This window comes from Ovis canadensis, chromosome 15 (assembly GCF_042477335.2).
Source record: "Ovis canadensis isolate MfBH-ARS-UI-01 breed Bighorn chromosome 15, ARS-UI_OviCan_v2, whole genome shotgun sequence".
NCBI classification, from domain to species: domain Eukaryota; kingdom Metazoa; phylum Chordata; class Mammalia; order Artiodactyla; family Bovidae; genus Ovis; species Ovis canadensis.
Genome location: NC_091259.1, coordinates 60,800,614 through 60,814,875, shown reverse-complemented (window position 1 = coordinate 60,814,875; position 14,262 = coordinate 60,800,614). Strand labels below are relative to the sequence as shown.

The window sequence follows — 14,262 nt, the reverse complement described above, 5'->3', positions numbered from 1 at the left end:
AAGAAAATGGTTTGTTTTGCTTTGAAGATTCTGAAATTGTTCAGGCTTATTATGGTTCATAGATTACAAAAAATAATGCTAGTGAAATGCAAATCTACTATTTTTACTCTTTTTTTTTACATGAAATGTACAAGTTTCAGCGGGGTGGTGATGGTGGCAGTGGTGCCTCTTTACTATCTTATGTAAAACAGTTGAACAATCTCATCAATAGTGCCATCATCTATTTAACACTCCCAGTACATTTTCTAAGTTTGTTTAATTAAAATTATATGAAATGACACAATTAACAAGCAATAAAATCTCTATTACATACACACAGATACACACAACACAACTTAACACATACACACAGATACAAAGAAATGTAGGGAATTCTTCAATTCAGTTCAGTTCAGTCACTCAGTCATGTCTGACTCTTTACAACCCCATCGACTATAGCACACCAGGCTTCCCTGTCCATCACCAGCTCCCAGAGCTTCCTCAGACTCATGTCCATCGTATCAGTAATGCCATCCAACCATCTTATCCTCTGTCATTCCCCTCCTCCTCCTCCTGCTTTCAATCTTTCCCAGTGTCAGGGTCTTTTCCAATCAGGGGGCCAAAGTATTAGAGTTTCAGCTTCAGTGTCAGTCCTTCCAATGAATATTTTGGGGGAATTCTTGGGTAAGAGATTTGACTAGATAACTCTGAGTCCTTTCAACTTAGGTTGTATTACTAAATGATTCTAGAATTCTAACATGGTATGATTCTAAGGCTGTGACTCCAGAATTTTATTAGGACAAGAAACAGTCCCTATTTTCAAAGAACTCACAACCTAGTAGATGAGGAAGACAAATAGTTACTTTTGATAACTGTAATAAATAGTCCTATAGATTAGATGCAAGGCCTTGGCAGGATATGGGAAGGAAGGCTTACTGAGGCAGGGTTTGTTTCCTCAAGGCTGGTCTCAAGAACCATTTACATCACAATCTTTCCGGAAGCTTTCTTTAAAAAAAAAGAACAACTAATTTCTGGGCTCTATTCCAGATCTCCTGAATCAGAAACTCTGAAGTGGAACCCAAAAGTCTACTTCACTTAAAATAAGGGCTGAGGGGATTCTTAAGTAGACTGAAATCTGAGACTGCCTGCTAAGGGATTTCTCTGACAGATGATATACAGTCTGAGAAAAAGAAGTAGCTGGGTCAAAATATGAAACTACAGAAGTCACACAGAAGTAGTGTTTTGATGAAGATTTTGTACAATTTTGTACAACATTCCCTCCATGGGATAGGCCTTTTTTGAATGATAGCACTTCTTAGGTAAAATCTGAGGTTCTGTGATTGAGGGTATATGCTTCAGATGTCCCAGGACAGAGTTTTCTTTGCACAGGAGTCAGAGCTGACCTCAGTTTGTTAATAACTATTCCAAGGCCGTAGGCTGGCAAAGAGGTCCCTGATGCGGACTTCCCACAGAGTCCCTGAGAGTCTACTCCCTGCCACCGTCCACTCCATTGCCAGGCCTCCTGGCCCTCATTTCCCAATTGTCCCTGGCGTCTTCTTTTCTTTGGAACCTGCAGTGTCTACAGTAAGGAAGCAACAGCTTGAGTGAGGGCCTGATAGCCAGAAAGCACACAGTGTGCAGGATAGGGAGCAGTAAGACGTGTATCCCTTACCCAAACTGTATCCTGTCTGGAAAAGAGGGTTTGTGTTAAAATCAGATGATTCTCCAGTGACCATCTGGGTTTAGCATTTTGGATTCTAAGATCTCGAATCCTAACCATCGTCCTGTGAAGAATGCATGCAAGAATTGTACCCATTTTACTGCGAGGAAGCCGCGGCTCAGTGACGAGCAGTGACTTGTCCACCACCACACAATCACGGAGGAGTAAAGTCGGATTCCACCAGCACCCGGCTCTCTGCCTCCTCAGACCGGGCAAGCCGTCGTGAAGCAAGAAAACAGTCGGTCTCTGCTCCAGGAAGCAGGCGCTGCAGGGGACGGAAGGGTCGGAACCCATAGAGCTGTGGGGCCAAGCAGCTGGGCGGAGGTGCCCAAAGCCAGCTCGGGGAGGAGAAGTGGGTGGGTTAGGGGCCGGGCGGGGCCGGGGGTGGGGACGCCCGGGGGGAGGGAAAAGAGCTCAGAGAGCGGGTCGGAGAGCGAAGCAGAGGGGGCGCAGGCAGGGCTGGGCGCGGACTGCGAGCCGAGGGGCTGGCGGAGCGCCTTGGGGCGCAGTGAGGGCACCCGCGAGCCCAGGGCGAAGAGTCCAACAGACTGCGCTCTGGGAGCCTTACAGATGGGCAGGTAAGACGCACTCGGAAGGCCGAGCTGGAGCCGGGGATAGAAATGAGCGATCCGACCGTCTCCCTGGAGGCCGGCGACCCGACCTTGGGGGCAGCTCGGGTACAGACCCCTCCTCTCCAGGAACCCAGCCACAGGAATCCAGGGGCGCACGTGGCGAGGCTGGGCCCCTGGCACTCCTTGGCCGGAAATCTGGGGGTTTGGATCGGCACTCACAGGCTCCGGGAGGGCGGCACCAAAGCTCCTTCTACATCCACAGATGTGCGAGGGAGCACCTGCGGCTCAGCCGCGAGCGCACACGCGAGTCTTCTCGCTGGGCGGGAGCCGCTTGCTCTGCGAGTGGACTTGCCAGTTCGCCACTTCGTTGTGTTTCTCGTCCTAGGCGCCCCAGTCCCGGGAAAAGCCTTGGGGCCCCTTTAGCCATATTCCAGCGCTAATAACATAGATCTAGGCTGGGGGTCAGGAGACTTGCGTTCTAGTTTACAGCTTGTGTAAAGCTGTGCCAATCGCCCATCTACCTGCTCTATGCCTTGTGCCTTCTCCTCTTGGGTTACCACCTGTAAGATGAGCCTCCCGTTCCTGCCGCCCATGTACTCCGCATGGCCTGTGGGGAAGGGGGACTGGACCCGAGAGTCTCTGCTGTAGAAAGTACAGGAGTTCAGTCCCTTTTGTGAGGGCTCGTGGAGCAGTATCTCCTCCTATCCCCTCTTCCCACTTATCAACAGTTTGCCTATGGGGAAACAGGTCCAGAGAGGAGATGGCTTGCCCAGGGTCACAGACAGAAGTAGAACTCAATTCTCCTCACTCCTATCTCAGGGCTGACTCCGCTTCAACAAGCTGCTGTTGTTCAGTCACTATGTCCAACTCTTTTGCAACCTCGTGGACTGGAGCCTGCCAGGCTCCTCTATCTGTGGGATTTTCCAGGCAAGAATACTGGAGTGAAGAATACCCCATATCCTTCTCCAGGGGAATCTTCCCTAACCAGGCATTGAACCTGTGTCTCCTGCAGTACCAGGCAGACTCTTCACCACTGAGTCACCAGGGAAGCCCCTTCAGCCACAAGAGTGCATTGAAGATGTGTTAGCTGCTTCTTATCTTCTGGTATCCAACCAGTTGTTGGCTCTAAGTGGGGGAGAGCCATACTGGAGGCAAGGAAACTGCTTTCAGATTTTCTTGATTCCTTGAGATGATAGCAAACAAACTTCTTCATTCCTTTCTCAGTCCACGCTTTGCAAAGCACGTTTCTACCTATAAATTGAATAGGTGAATCCTCCAAATTACGACTAAGAGGGTAGCAAGACAAGAAAGCCCATCTTACTGATGGGGAGAATGAGGTCCAGAGTGAAGAAATGACTTAACCAAGACACACGGCTAGACATACCTACAAAACAGAACGAGTCTCTTGACTCCAATTCCATTGTGTTCTCTATCACCAGCAGGACTACAGAATAGTACCCCTAAATGGAGAGAGATTACAGGGCTGATCAGAAAGGATGAGAAACAAGAAAGATACTCTTTATTTCTGAAAGAGGTAAGTGTATCTGAGAATCAAGAATAATAAAGAACCTCCTGGCTTTCTCTGAGGCTAAGAGAAGGAAGGGAGGGGAGAGGAGACATAGAGTTGGCTGTTCTTGGTAAAACTGGGAGGCAGGGTAGGGGAGGTAGATAGGGAAACAGAAAAGAAAACAAAGTGACTGGCTGCCCAGTAATTCTCTCTAATGTTTATATGATATGTTGCAATTTCTTTTTTTCTTGTTTTCTAAATATTTATTTATTTGACTGTACCAGGTCTTAGTTGCAGCAAGTGGGAACTCTTAGTTTCAACACGTGGGATCTAGTTCCCCTATCAGGTATCCATCTGGGGCCATCTGCATTGAGTCTTAGCCACTGGACCACCAGGGAAGTCCTTGCAATTTCTAAAACACTTTTCCCCCATGGTCTCTCTCCAAATTGCGGTGTGAGGCAAGTTGGGGGGTGGATAATTATCCCCATCTCATAGATGAGATTCAGAGGAAATAAATGCAGTGCTCAAGGTCGCACAGCCAAGCAGACAGCCGAGATTGGAACCATGAAAGGCGCACTTGAAAGGCAAGATTAGAGGCTGGGAGACTGGGATTTGGACTGTGTGTGTGCAGCAGGTGGGTGTGTGTAGCCACACCCTGGGTAGGTACACAGGGAAGAGGGTTGCAAAGCCGCTGCTGGTGTTCCAGGCCAAGAATGTTTGCCCTTTGGATTGAATGGGGTTCAGGTGCAGGGAAATCTGTGCTTCTAAAGGCGGCTTAGAATGCCTCCTCCCCAACCTCGCTTCCCCACCTGACCAAGATAGTGTCTTTTCTTTGAGCTTTCCCTTCCCATGACCAAAAGGAATCTATTTCCACCTGCCCTTGAAGTTGCTTTGTAAGTGCTTTCATGAATGTGTATTTGTGTGTGCAGGAGGGACTAGTCTAATAAGAAGAGGTATTTATCCATGTGTTCTTGAGTGCCTACTATAAAGAAACGTATGAGGCACAGGTCCCTCCCCTCACCCTTCCCAGCTCACAGTTTAGCATATACATCTATATCTATTTATATTTCTACACCCCCAATATCAGTATACACCCCCAATATCAGTATAGTATAGTGCTCTAATAGGATTTTATGCAAAGCCCTTCAGGAACAGACAAGAGGAAGAGACTTAACTGGCTAGGGAGTGGAGAAGAGGATGTCTCAGGAGAGGGTCTACCCAGGTGACATTGGAGTGGGTCTTGAAGAATGTGTGGGAGTTTGCCAGGCAGATAAAAAGAGGATGGGCATTTCTGCCTTAGCAAACATCATGAGCAAAAGCAAGAGGGGGCAAAATGCAAGGAATGTTTGGAGAATGGCCTGTAGCTCAGTATCATGGGGCATGGGCAATGGGGAGAGCTGCAGTGAGATGAGGCTGGAGGCAGGGTCATATCTAAAGGAGCTTGAATGATAATCAGCAGAGGTTAGACTATCTTATAGAGAACAGAGAACTTACAGTGAAAAGATACGGAGATAACTGTTTTTCGTCCCAGTTCCCAGGCTATGAGACCTTGAACAAGTGACTTCCTCTTGGCGGTTGGGGGGCGGGCAGGGAAAGTGTATGGTTTTTCCCACTGGTTGAATGAGGGGGTTACACCAATGACATGATTGTTAAGATCCCTTCCAGCTCAGATTCTATTTCTTTGTCTCCTTCTAACTGTATGTTAAGCTTCCTTTCACACCAGCCCATGGTGGTGATAAGACCACCAGGCGGGCCAGAGGCAAAATTTGCAGTCCCAGGAGTTATCTTTGGATTCCCTACCTGCTTTATGTGACTGCTTTCCCATGCCTTTCTACTACACTTCCAAGCACTTCAGACACTCTTTCTTGAAGAATAGCTAAAACAGAGCAGTAGGGAAACCAAAAGAACCAATAGTGGAGTTTTACTTTTCCCCAGAGAAACCTGAAAGAAAACCTCACTAAGATACCCAATTTATCCTTCAGGTCACAGCTTTATGCCTCCACTCCCAAGAAACAGGTCAGGCAAACTGAAGTCAAGAACACGTTGGGTGAATCTGTTAATGTGCAGGGAAGAGTAGCACCAGGGTGTGGAGGAAGAGGGTGCACTTGGTTTGTATGGGGGCAGAAGTACATCTGGAGCAGAAAAGACCGTGGGAGACAAGACTGTAAAGTAAGGTGAAGTGTTAGTCACTCAGTCGTGTCTGACTCTTTGTGACCTCATGGACTGTAGCCCGCCAGGCTCCTCTGTCCATGGAATTCTCCAGGCAAGAATACTGGAGTGGGTAGTTTATTCCCTTCTCCAGGGGATCTTTCCGACCCAGGGATCAAACCTTGGTCTCTTACGCTGCAGACAGATTCTTTACCATCTGAGCCACCAGGGAAGGTTAACTCCTCCCAAAGTCACCAACTTCTGCCTTTATTGGATCCTCAGTTACAACTGGTGAGAGGGACTTCTCTTGTGGTCCAAGAGAAACCAAGAGCTTGGTCCATAGAGAACCAAGCTGTCCCTTTAAGAGCTCTCTGCCTCTCCTGAAGCCACAGGATGCCCTTGCACACAGGCCCTCCCTCCCACCTCAACCCAGCTTCTGCTGCTAAGTTGCTTCAGTCGTGTCTGACTTTGTGTGACCCCATTGACAGCAACCCACCAGGCTCCCCCGTCCCTGGGATTCTCCAGGCAAGAAAATTGGAGTGGGTTGCCATTTCCTTCTCCAATACATGAAAGTGAAAAGTGAAAGTGAAGTTGCTTAGTCGTGTCTGACTCTTAGCGACCCCATGGACTGCAGGCTACCAAGATCCTCCGTCCATGGGATTTTCCAGGCAAGAGTACTGGAGTGGGGTGCCATTGCCTTCAACTCAACTTCTAAAGACATGCGACTATGGCTCTTTTGCGCCCTCCATCAGAACCACAAATATCCAACCAGTGTGTCCAGAGAGGAGCTGGAAGAAAGTCTGAGGAATGAATGGTTTTGTGAACCTTTACTTTCCTCATTGAACCCTACCTCAGAACCCACCCTGTCCTCCATGCTTTCCCCCTAATCCCACTTTCTAACACAGAGTCTGTCTCCCCAGGCTAGATCTCACTGGCAGGTGAGCTATAAAGAGGAAAAATGAACAAGTCAACAGATTTGGCCTTCAGTTTATCTGGGCTGGAATATTAAATGTAACAGTCCTGGGACTCTGAAGAGTCTTAACCTTGGAGGAAAAAGTCTGCAGTCTTCTCTATCTTGTCATCTGTGGGACTCTAGAGAGCCCCCAAATCCTCTCCCACCAGCCTACCCAGTCTCCCAAATCTCACAGTGTGGTTTTATGGTATCTTCATGGGATGTTAGATCGGGACCTTACAGAATCACACAGTAAAACCCGTTCATTTTACAGATACACACAGGAGCTGGGGCCCAGAAAAGGGAAGTCACATACCCAAAGTCACACAAGTAGCAACTGAATCAAGACAGCTCTTTGGTTTTCATTTCTTTCACTGTAAAATGAGGGAGGTTAGCTAGATGGACTCTGAAGCCCCTGCCAGCCTCTGCTCTGCACAAATAAAACCACCACCACATCTGTGGTGTGTCTAGTGCCATGCACTCCCTCATTTTCCCCTTTAATTTTCACAACAAAGCTATGCTACAGCATTGATGTCATGCCTGTGTTTATACCCAGTCTATCCAAATAGGCAGATTGGTAACATGGTTTTTTCCTATGTAAAACAGCAACCCAGTTCTGGCCGCCATTCTGCCACTCACCTCATTTCCTTGGGTCTCAGGTCCTTTCAGCCTTTTAGAGACTCGTAATGAGATGTCAATACTCAGGGAAAGGGAATGTTTTAATTTTATTTATTTATTAGACTGCATCAGGTCTTCGTTGTGGCACTAGGGGTCTCCATGGAGCACAATTGCATGGAGCACAGTTTCTCTTTCATTGCGGCACATGGACTCTCTAGTTGAGGCACACAGGCTCAGTTGTCGCATCAAGTGGGCTTAGTTGCTCTGAGGCATGTGGGATCTTAGTTCCCCAACCAGGGATAGAACCCACATCCCTTGCATTGCAGGGTGGATTCTTAAACACTGGACCAGTGTTTCTTAAACCCAAAAGGGGATGTTTTAGACTGCACTGTTAGCTGATCCCTGAGCAGCAGCTCATGTGTTGAACTGAGGTTTCTCATGAAGTCACCCAGTTGAGACATTGTGAACCTGGTGTTGGGGGACAGCAATCAGGGGTCCCTTGGTCATGGCACAGTTCCCTTAACTACAACCCTAGGCTGGCCTGATCCCGCTGCTGCAGGAAGGGGAGGGGAAGTGGGAGGGAGTGATCACCCACAGTAAAGTTATTGCACAATTCTTGGGGCTTGGCCTTAGGCGATCCACAGTGGTTCTGAGGGGTTTTTTCCTGTGTGTCTGGTTCCTTCCTTTTCTGTCCCCCAGCCGCCCCCGCCCCCAGGTCTGGGCCTTCCCAGCTTCCAAAGTCCATGTGTTGCAGGAAAAGGGACCCCTTCCAGGGCCGCCTGAAACTGGGCTCTTGTCTAACACTCGGAAATGAATTGTCCGAGGAGATACATCTGCTGACAAAGCAAGAGATTTTACTGGGAAAGGGCACCCAGGTGAAGAGCAGAAGGGTAAGGGAACCCAGGAGAACAGCTCTGTCACGTAGCTTGCAGTCTCGGCTTATGGTGATGGGATTAGTTTCCGGGTTGTCTTTAGCCAATCATTCTGACTCAGAGTCCTTCCAGGTGGTGCACACCTTGTTCAGCCAATGTGGATACCAGAGAGGATTCTGGGAGGTGGTCAGACATGTGGTGTCTCCTTTGGACCTTTCCCGAACTCTTCCTGTTGGTGGAGGCTCATTAGTTCCATGTTCATTACCAGGATCTCCTATCCTAAAACAACTCATGCAAATAGTTACTATGGCGCCTGGCCAGGGTGGGCGGTTCCAGTCAGTGTGCTTCCCCTAACACATGCTGAGACCTCAGATGTGTCCAGGGACATCCTGAAGAGGCTGCAGAGCTAAGGAGCCTTGGGGCACCCACAGGGAGATTCCTGGAGCTGACGAGGAGCCAGTGAATTTGCCCGTTGTTCCATAAGCCTTCCCGGGGGAGGTGGCCCTCCACCTGCCCTGTCCGTTCAAGCCCCCTCACAAGGATATCTAAGGGAGGTGGTGACACTATCTGCCCTGGGAAGGAAACCTGGGCCACTGGAAACAGAGAGACTGCATTTTCGTCTCGCATACTGCTTCCGTTTTTCATTGTGTATATGTATTTACTTCACAAAAACAACAAGTAGATTTTCATTTTAATGAAAGCCGTGGTCTTTTTTTTTTAAATTAAAATGTGTTTTAAAACTCCTCTTCACCATAATAAATGTATATGCTCAAGCAAGCCTGAAGAGGGGGCAGAGCAAAGATAATAATCTTCTTCTTTCTAATTAATGAGATTTTTAATGTGGTTAAAAAAAAAGCAATGTAAATGTTATCATCTCAACCATCTCAGTAGTGTTCATTGTTATGAAACAGACCTCTAGATCTTTTTCATCTTGCAAAACTGAAACTCTACCCATTGAACCACAATTCCTGGTGATAATCTTTTTTGATAGATGAGGAAACTGAAGCGCAAACAGGGCAAGAAACTTATTTTACTCAAAGTGAGTTCCTCTAGCATTTATGCTATCTGTCTGTTGTCTGCCTATAAAACTATCTGAGGCCCCTTCTTCCTGCAACCATTACACTAGCCATCCCCTCCCTCAAGTGCCCCTCACATCTTCCATCTGTCCCTGCCCCCACCTTTATATCCCCTCCAGCTCAGCTCATGTCTCAGCATCTTAAACCTAGACTATTTCACCTGTCATGTAGCTCCCTGCCTCCATTCTTGCCCCTTTCACTCCGCACTCCACATGGCAGCCAGAGAGCCCTTTCCAAGTACAGATCTGATCATTTAACCCCACCTTTAAAATGTCATTCTGTGGTTCTTCTCCACCTACATGATAAAGTTCCAGCTCTGTAGTCTGGTACTCAAGGCCCTCCCTGATCTGGTTTGGACCAGCATCTCCACCCCACATCTTATCCTTCCAGACATATTATGCTCTTTTTGCTACTTTTCATTCTTTAAAACATGCTTTCTTGTTATGCCTCTATCCATCTGTTTCCTCCCCTTGCCTCCTCTACTTCCAAAAGATTCTTCAAGGTCCAGGTCAAATCCTTCCATTGCTGTGAACACTTTCCAAGCACCGATCAGAATTCATCCCTTCTTGCTTTAAGCCCCAGTACCTCCTAGGTTGTCTCCTACATTAAGAACTGGCGATGTGCCCTATGTGTAGGGACTGGTCTCCTGGAACTCCCAGGGTGAGCCTCCCAAGAGTGAGCCCCATTAGTGATGACTGGCCAGATGATTCATTGAGCCATTTGTCTCATTGTGCTGCTCCTGCTTCTCATTAGCCCATATGAGGAAACACGAAGGCACAAATTTCTTGCCTGGTAAGTGGGATAGTACATGAGAACTTATGCCTCCCAGATCTTAACTCTTCCCTCCTCCATCCAGACAAGGTTGTCCAAGTTCTAGATGGCAGAGGGCCCCAAACGCCTTGCACAAAATGTGAGCCAGTCCTGGGTTATTGCTGTATTACTTAGATTCTTCCCCCCAACATCTACATTCATAGCATTATTCATGAATATTTCTTATGAACATAACTAACTGTCAACTTTTCTGGGGAAAAGACCTTATGGTTAATAGTCAAGTGTGTTAACTTTGGTTGACAGCACTACCTTAGAAAAAAGAGTTGGAACCAATGTTCAGTGAACACTGAGTGCTTGGCCCGTGAAAAATCCAAAGTGGCCATTTTTACTGGAGACCACCAAGGGAAAGAGAGCTAAGGTAGTCCCCACCTTGCCAACCAGGAGCATGTGGCTGCTGATAACCCTTATCAGTAACAAGAGGACAGCCTCACATTGCCTCATATGTAAGTGCTGGGGCAAAGGGAAGGCTGTGATGATAAAGCTTGTGGATTGTGGTGGGAGTGCACAAAGGCTTCCTGAAGGAAGTGCGTGTGGAGCCTTGTTTAAAAGGAATGACATGTGTTTTTTCAGAGACTAGGATGCAAGGCTGTCTTTGGCAGTTTTTCTAAGCCATAGACTAAGGATATCTGAGCCACGTACACACACAGTGATGTTGTTTCGGAAGGCAGAGTAGTGGAGGTGGCCAGTGTCTTTTTATCTGAGGTAGGTAAAATCCCAAACCAGACTGAGTGCTCCTTTCACTCCACTCCCCTCAGGCCCAGTGCCTGCAATGGTTTCAGCCCCTCCCTGCTTCCCCAGCCACCTGTTTTCCGACAGAATTTCCTCTTAATAGCTATGAATACCTAGAGTGGGACCTAGGATGCTTTAGTGGTCAAAAGACCCAGTGTCTGCTTCTCGAGGCAGGGGGAAATCTAAGCCATCCCCAGACATCTTCTACATGGTGTCTGTGAAGCATGGAAAAGAACTGAGCTGTGGTAGAGTTCAGAGGCCTATCTTCTCACTGTGCTACATGGTCCTGCCCATAGCTGGCGTGGAGGCTGCAGGAGCTCTGAGCTAGTCATCAAAGAGCAGGGCTCTGTCTCGGCTCTACCGCTGATATTCTCTGTGATCATGGACAAGCCACCTGGTCTCTCTGGGCCTCAGATTCCCTATGTGTAAAATGGAAAGAATTATAGCATTAAATAATTCCTAAGGTCCTTCTAGCCTAAAGCTCAGTGACTTATAGAGTCCCCAGAAGAGGATAGATCAGCATGGTTATAGTGCTTAAGGAAGACTTCCTTCCACAGGCATTTATTGAGCACCTACTGAGTGCCATCATGAGTGCTTATATATAGCAGTGAATAAAACAGACATAGCAGGATTTCCCTGGTAGTCCAGTGGCTAAGAGCCCATGCTCCCAATGCAAGCGGTGTGGGTTCAATCTAGGGAACTAGATCCCACAAGCTGCAAGTATGAGTTCACATGCCACAGCTAAAGATCCCACATACCACAATAAAGGCCCAGCAGAATCAAATAAATAATATTTTTTTTAAACAACAACAAAAACCCAAAACAGACATAGTCCCTAACTTCCTCGGGCTTGCAGTCTAGTGGAGAAGGTAGGTAAACAGGTAGTTAGAATAAACTGTGAGGCTGGGATTTTAGCTGGGGTCTGAAGAAATGGTAGGGTCATTCAAGCTTTAAGTAACAGAAACCATCTTCTCTCTTTTCTGTCACTGCCAGGACATCCTCCAATTCTTCCCTCACCTTCCCTGTTGCTATGGAGACCACCAGTGGGGCTGAGACCTGGCATGAGAGCCTGCACGCTGTGCTGAAGGCTTTAAATGCCACTCTTCACAGCAACTTGCTCTGCCGGCCGGGGCCAGACAACCTGACTGAGGAGAAGCGGGCCAGCCTGCCTGGCCGCAATGATAACTCCTACATGTACATCCTCTTCGTCATGTTCCTCTTTGCTGCCACTGTGGGCAGTCTCATCCTCGGATACACCCGCTCTCGCAAAGTGGACAAGCGCAGCGACCCCTATCACGTGTACATCAAGAACCGTGTGTCTATGCTCTGATGCTAAGAGGCCGGGAATGGCAGAAGATCAAGACACCTGAGGATTATCTTCTGGGGCCTCCAGAACTCAGCTAGGGGCCATATCCAGCCTCTGTGTCCTTATCTGTAAGACTAACAAGGAACAGTGCTAAGGGAGGTCATTGTCAGGGTGGGAAGAGAAGATCTGAGGGACCTGGGCCTTGTGGATAAGGATTTTTTCCAGCAAAGATAGACTTTCTAACCTGTGGGAGCCCTATGAACAAATACATAGACACAGCAACATGTAATAAAAAGTGAGTGGCCTAGTTGCCAGAGTGTTGGGGGCTAGGGGTTCAAGGAAGGAGAAGAGGAACTCATAGCAAAGGGAAATGAGATAGGAAAATACCCCGAGGACACAGTTTTTTGATGTGTTATGGTGATGATTATCCCATATCACAGATAGGAAATCTAAGTTATGTTGCTTTTTCATAGTTGTTCACATTTTACGTTTTTCAGCCCATTCAACATTTGTGATGTTACCACCCCGTGAAGGAAGCAGAGCAAATGCTCTTCTGCCCATTTGGGCCAGAGTGGTGCCATGACTGGAACCCAAGATCTCTGGTCTCTTTGCCTAGTGCTTTGCAAAACTCTGTGCTACCTAAGAGTGGATCTAAGCCTGAAATTTACATAATTCTAGGGAGTCCTCCTTAAGAAGAGTAATTTTCAAATATCTTATTTTTGCAAATATTCCAAAAACATATCAGCATATTAATACATTGTTAGGTCCCCTCCTAAGACCTTAAGAAGGAGCCATGTGAGTACAGAACCCTAAATGTCAAGCCTCATTAGCTCCATGGTTCCTGTGCCCTTCCAGCCATGTCCCCCTGCCCTTCCCAGTCCCATCGCCAGTCCTGGGAACTTCACTACCTCTAAGGCAGCTTCTAACATTCTGATTGAATTCTGTGAGAAATCTTCTGATACAAAGTTGAAATCTTGCTTCTAGAAAATTATTATTACACCTAGAAGATATCATATTAAAAGAAGCAGGTACCTGATTCAGTGGAAAGAGAACCAGCTCTGATTCTACTACCAGTGTGGTGTATGATCTGCTAGACACTTTTCTGACTCTTGTCCTTCTTCAGAACCTTGAAATAGAAGGAAAATTGAAATAGTTGAACGTCTCTAAGTGCTCGATCAGATCTGACATTCTAGGTTTCATGTACATTGATTTGAACCATATAAAACTGCTGTGCCTGTAGATTAAAAAAACAGCTGAATATCAGTAGTCTCCCATGGTTCAGCTGAATTCCTCAAATGTGGCAAGCTACAAATCCCAGAATGGAACCTTCCACTCTTCTGTTTCATTTCTGTTTTTAAGGGATCTCCATGGGGTCTCCAGAAAGCCCTGTCAAAACATACACATTTGTGTACAGCAAACACTTTGAAAGAATATTTTGATAGCACTTACCACTGAAGAGGAGGATTATGGGTGATTTTCCCTTTCTACTTTAAAATTTTATGTAATATTTGATTTATTTGACTATAAGTATGTGTCTTATACGATAAGGTCAGGTGTGGGGGAGGGAGCTACTTCTGCTTCGAAAAATAAATGCCTGTGTGTTCCTTGAATGGAGGATCACAGAACAACTTTGCTTCCCCGAGCAGTTAGTTATGTTGATTCCGTGCAAATTCATGTGCTCAAGCCTTTCCTCATATCTTCTCGAGGGAGAAGGTGGAGACCTCATTAAGAATATGTGATGTAAGAGTGTACAATGGACTTGGAAGTCTACAGCTGGATGGGACTTTGGCGACCACCCAGTCCAAACGCCCAAATAACATACAGAATCCCGTGAGGTATGAGAATGAATGTCAAGTGATGGGTGCTATCAGGATTTGGGGAGATGAGATTGAGGAGATGTAGAGGAGCCACAGAAAGGTAGGATTTGAACTGGGCTTTGAAACAGGACAGAT

General features: G+C 47.0%; 1 protein-coding gene across 3 annotated transcripts; it reads left to right on the top strand.

Annotated features, from left to right (window-relative positions):
- The first annotated feature begins 2,085 nt into the window (after positions 1 to 2,085).
- On the top strand, positions 2,086 to 13,938 carry KCNE3 (potassium voltage-gated channel subfamily E regulatory subunit 3). 3 transcript variants are annotated; one of them, XM_069555703.1, is made up of 2 exons: positions 2,086 to 2,277; positions 11,998 to 13,938. In XM_069555703.1, the coding sequence occupies exons 1-2, from the start codon at positions 2,270 to 2,272 to the stop codon at positions 12,332 to 12,334; spliced, it is 345 nt and encodes a 114-aa protein (XP_069411804.1). In that variant the 5' UTR covers positions 2,086 to 2,269; the 3' UTR covers positions 12,335 to 13,938. The 3 variants fall into 3 exon arrangements, with proteins under 3 accessions (XP_069411804.1, XP_069411805.1, XP_069411806.1); XM_069555704.1 differs by lacking the exon at positions 2,086 to 2,277 and adding an exon at positions 3,716 to 3,805; XM_069555705.1 differs by lacking the exon at positions 2,086 to 2,277 and adding an exon at positions 10,890 to 10,977.
- Positions 13,939 to 14,262: the final 324 nt, after the last annotated feature.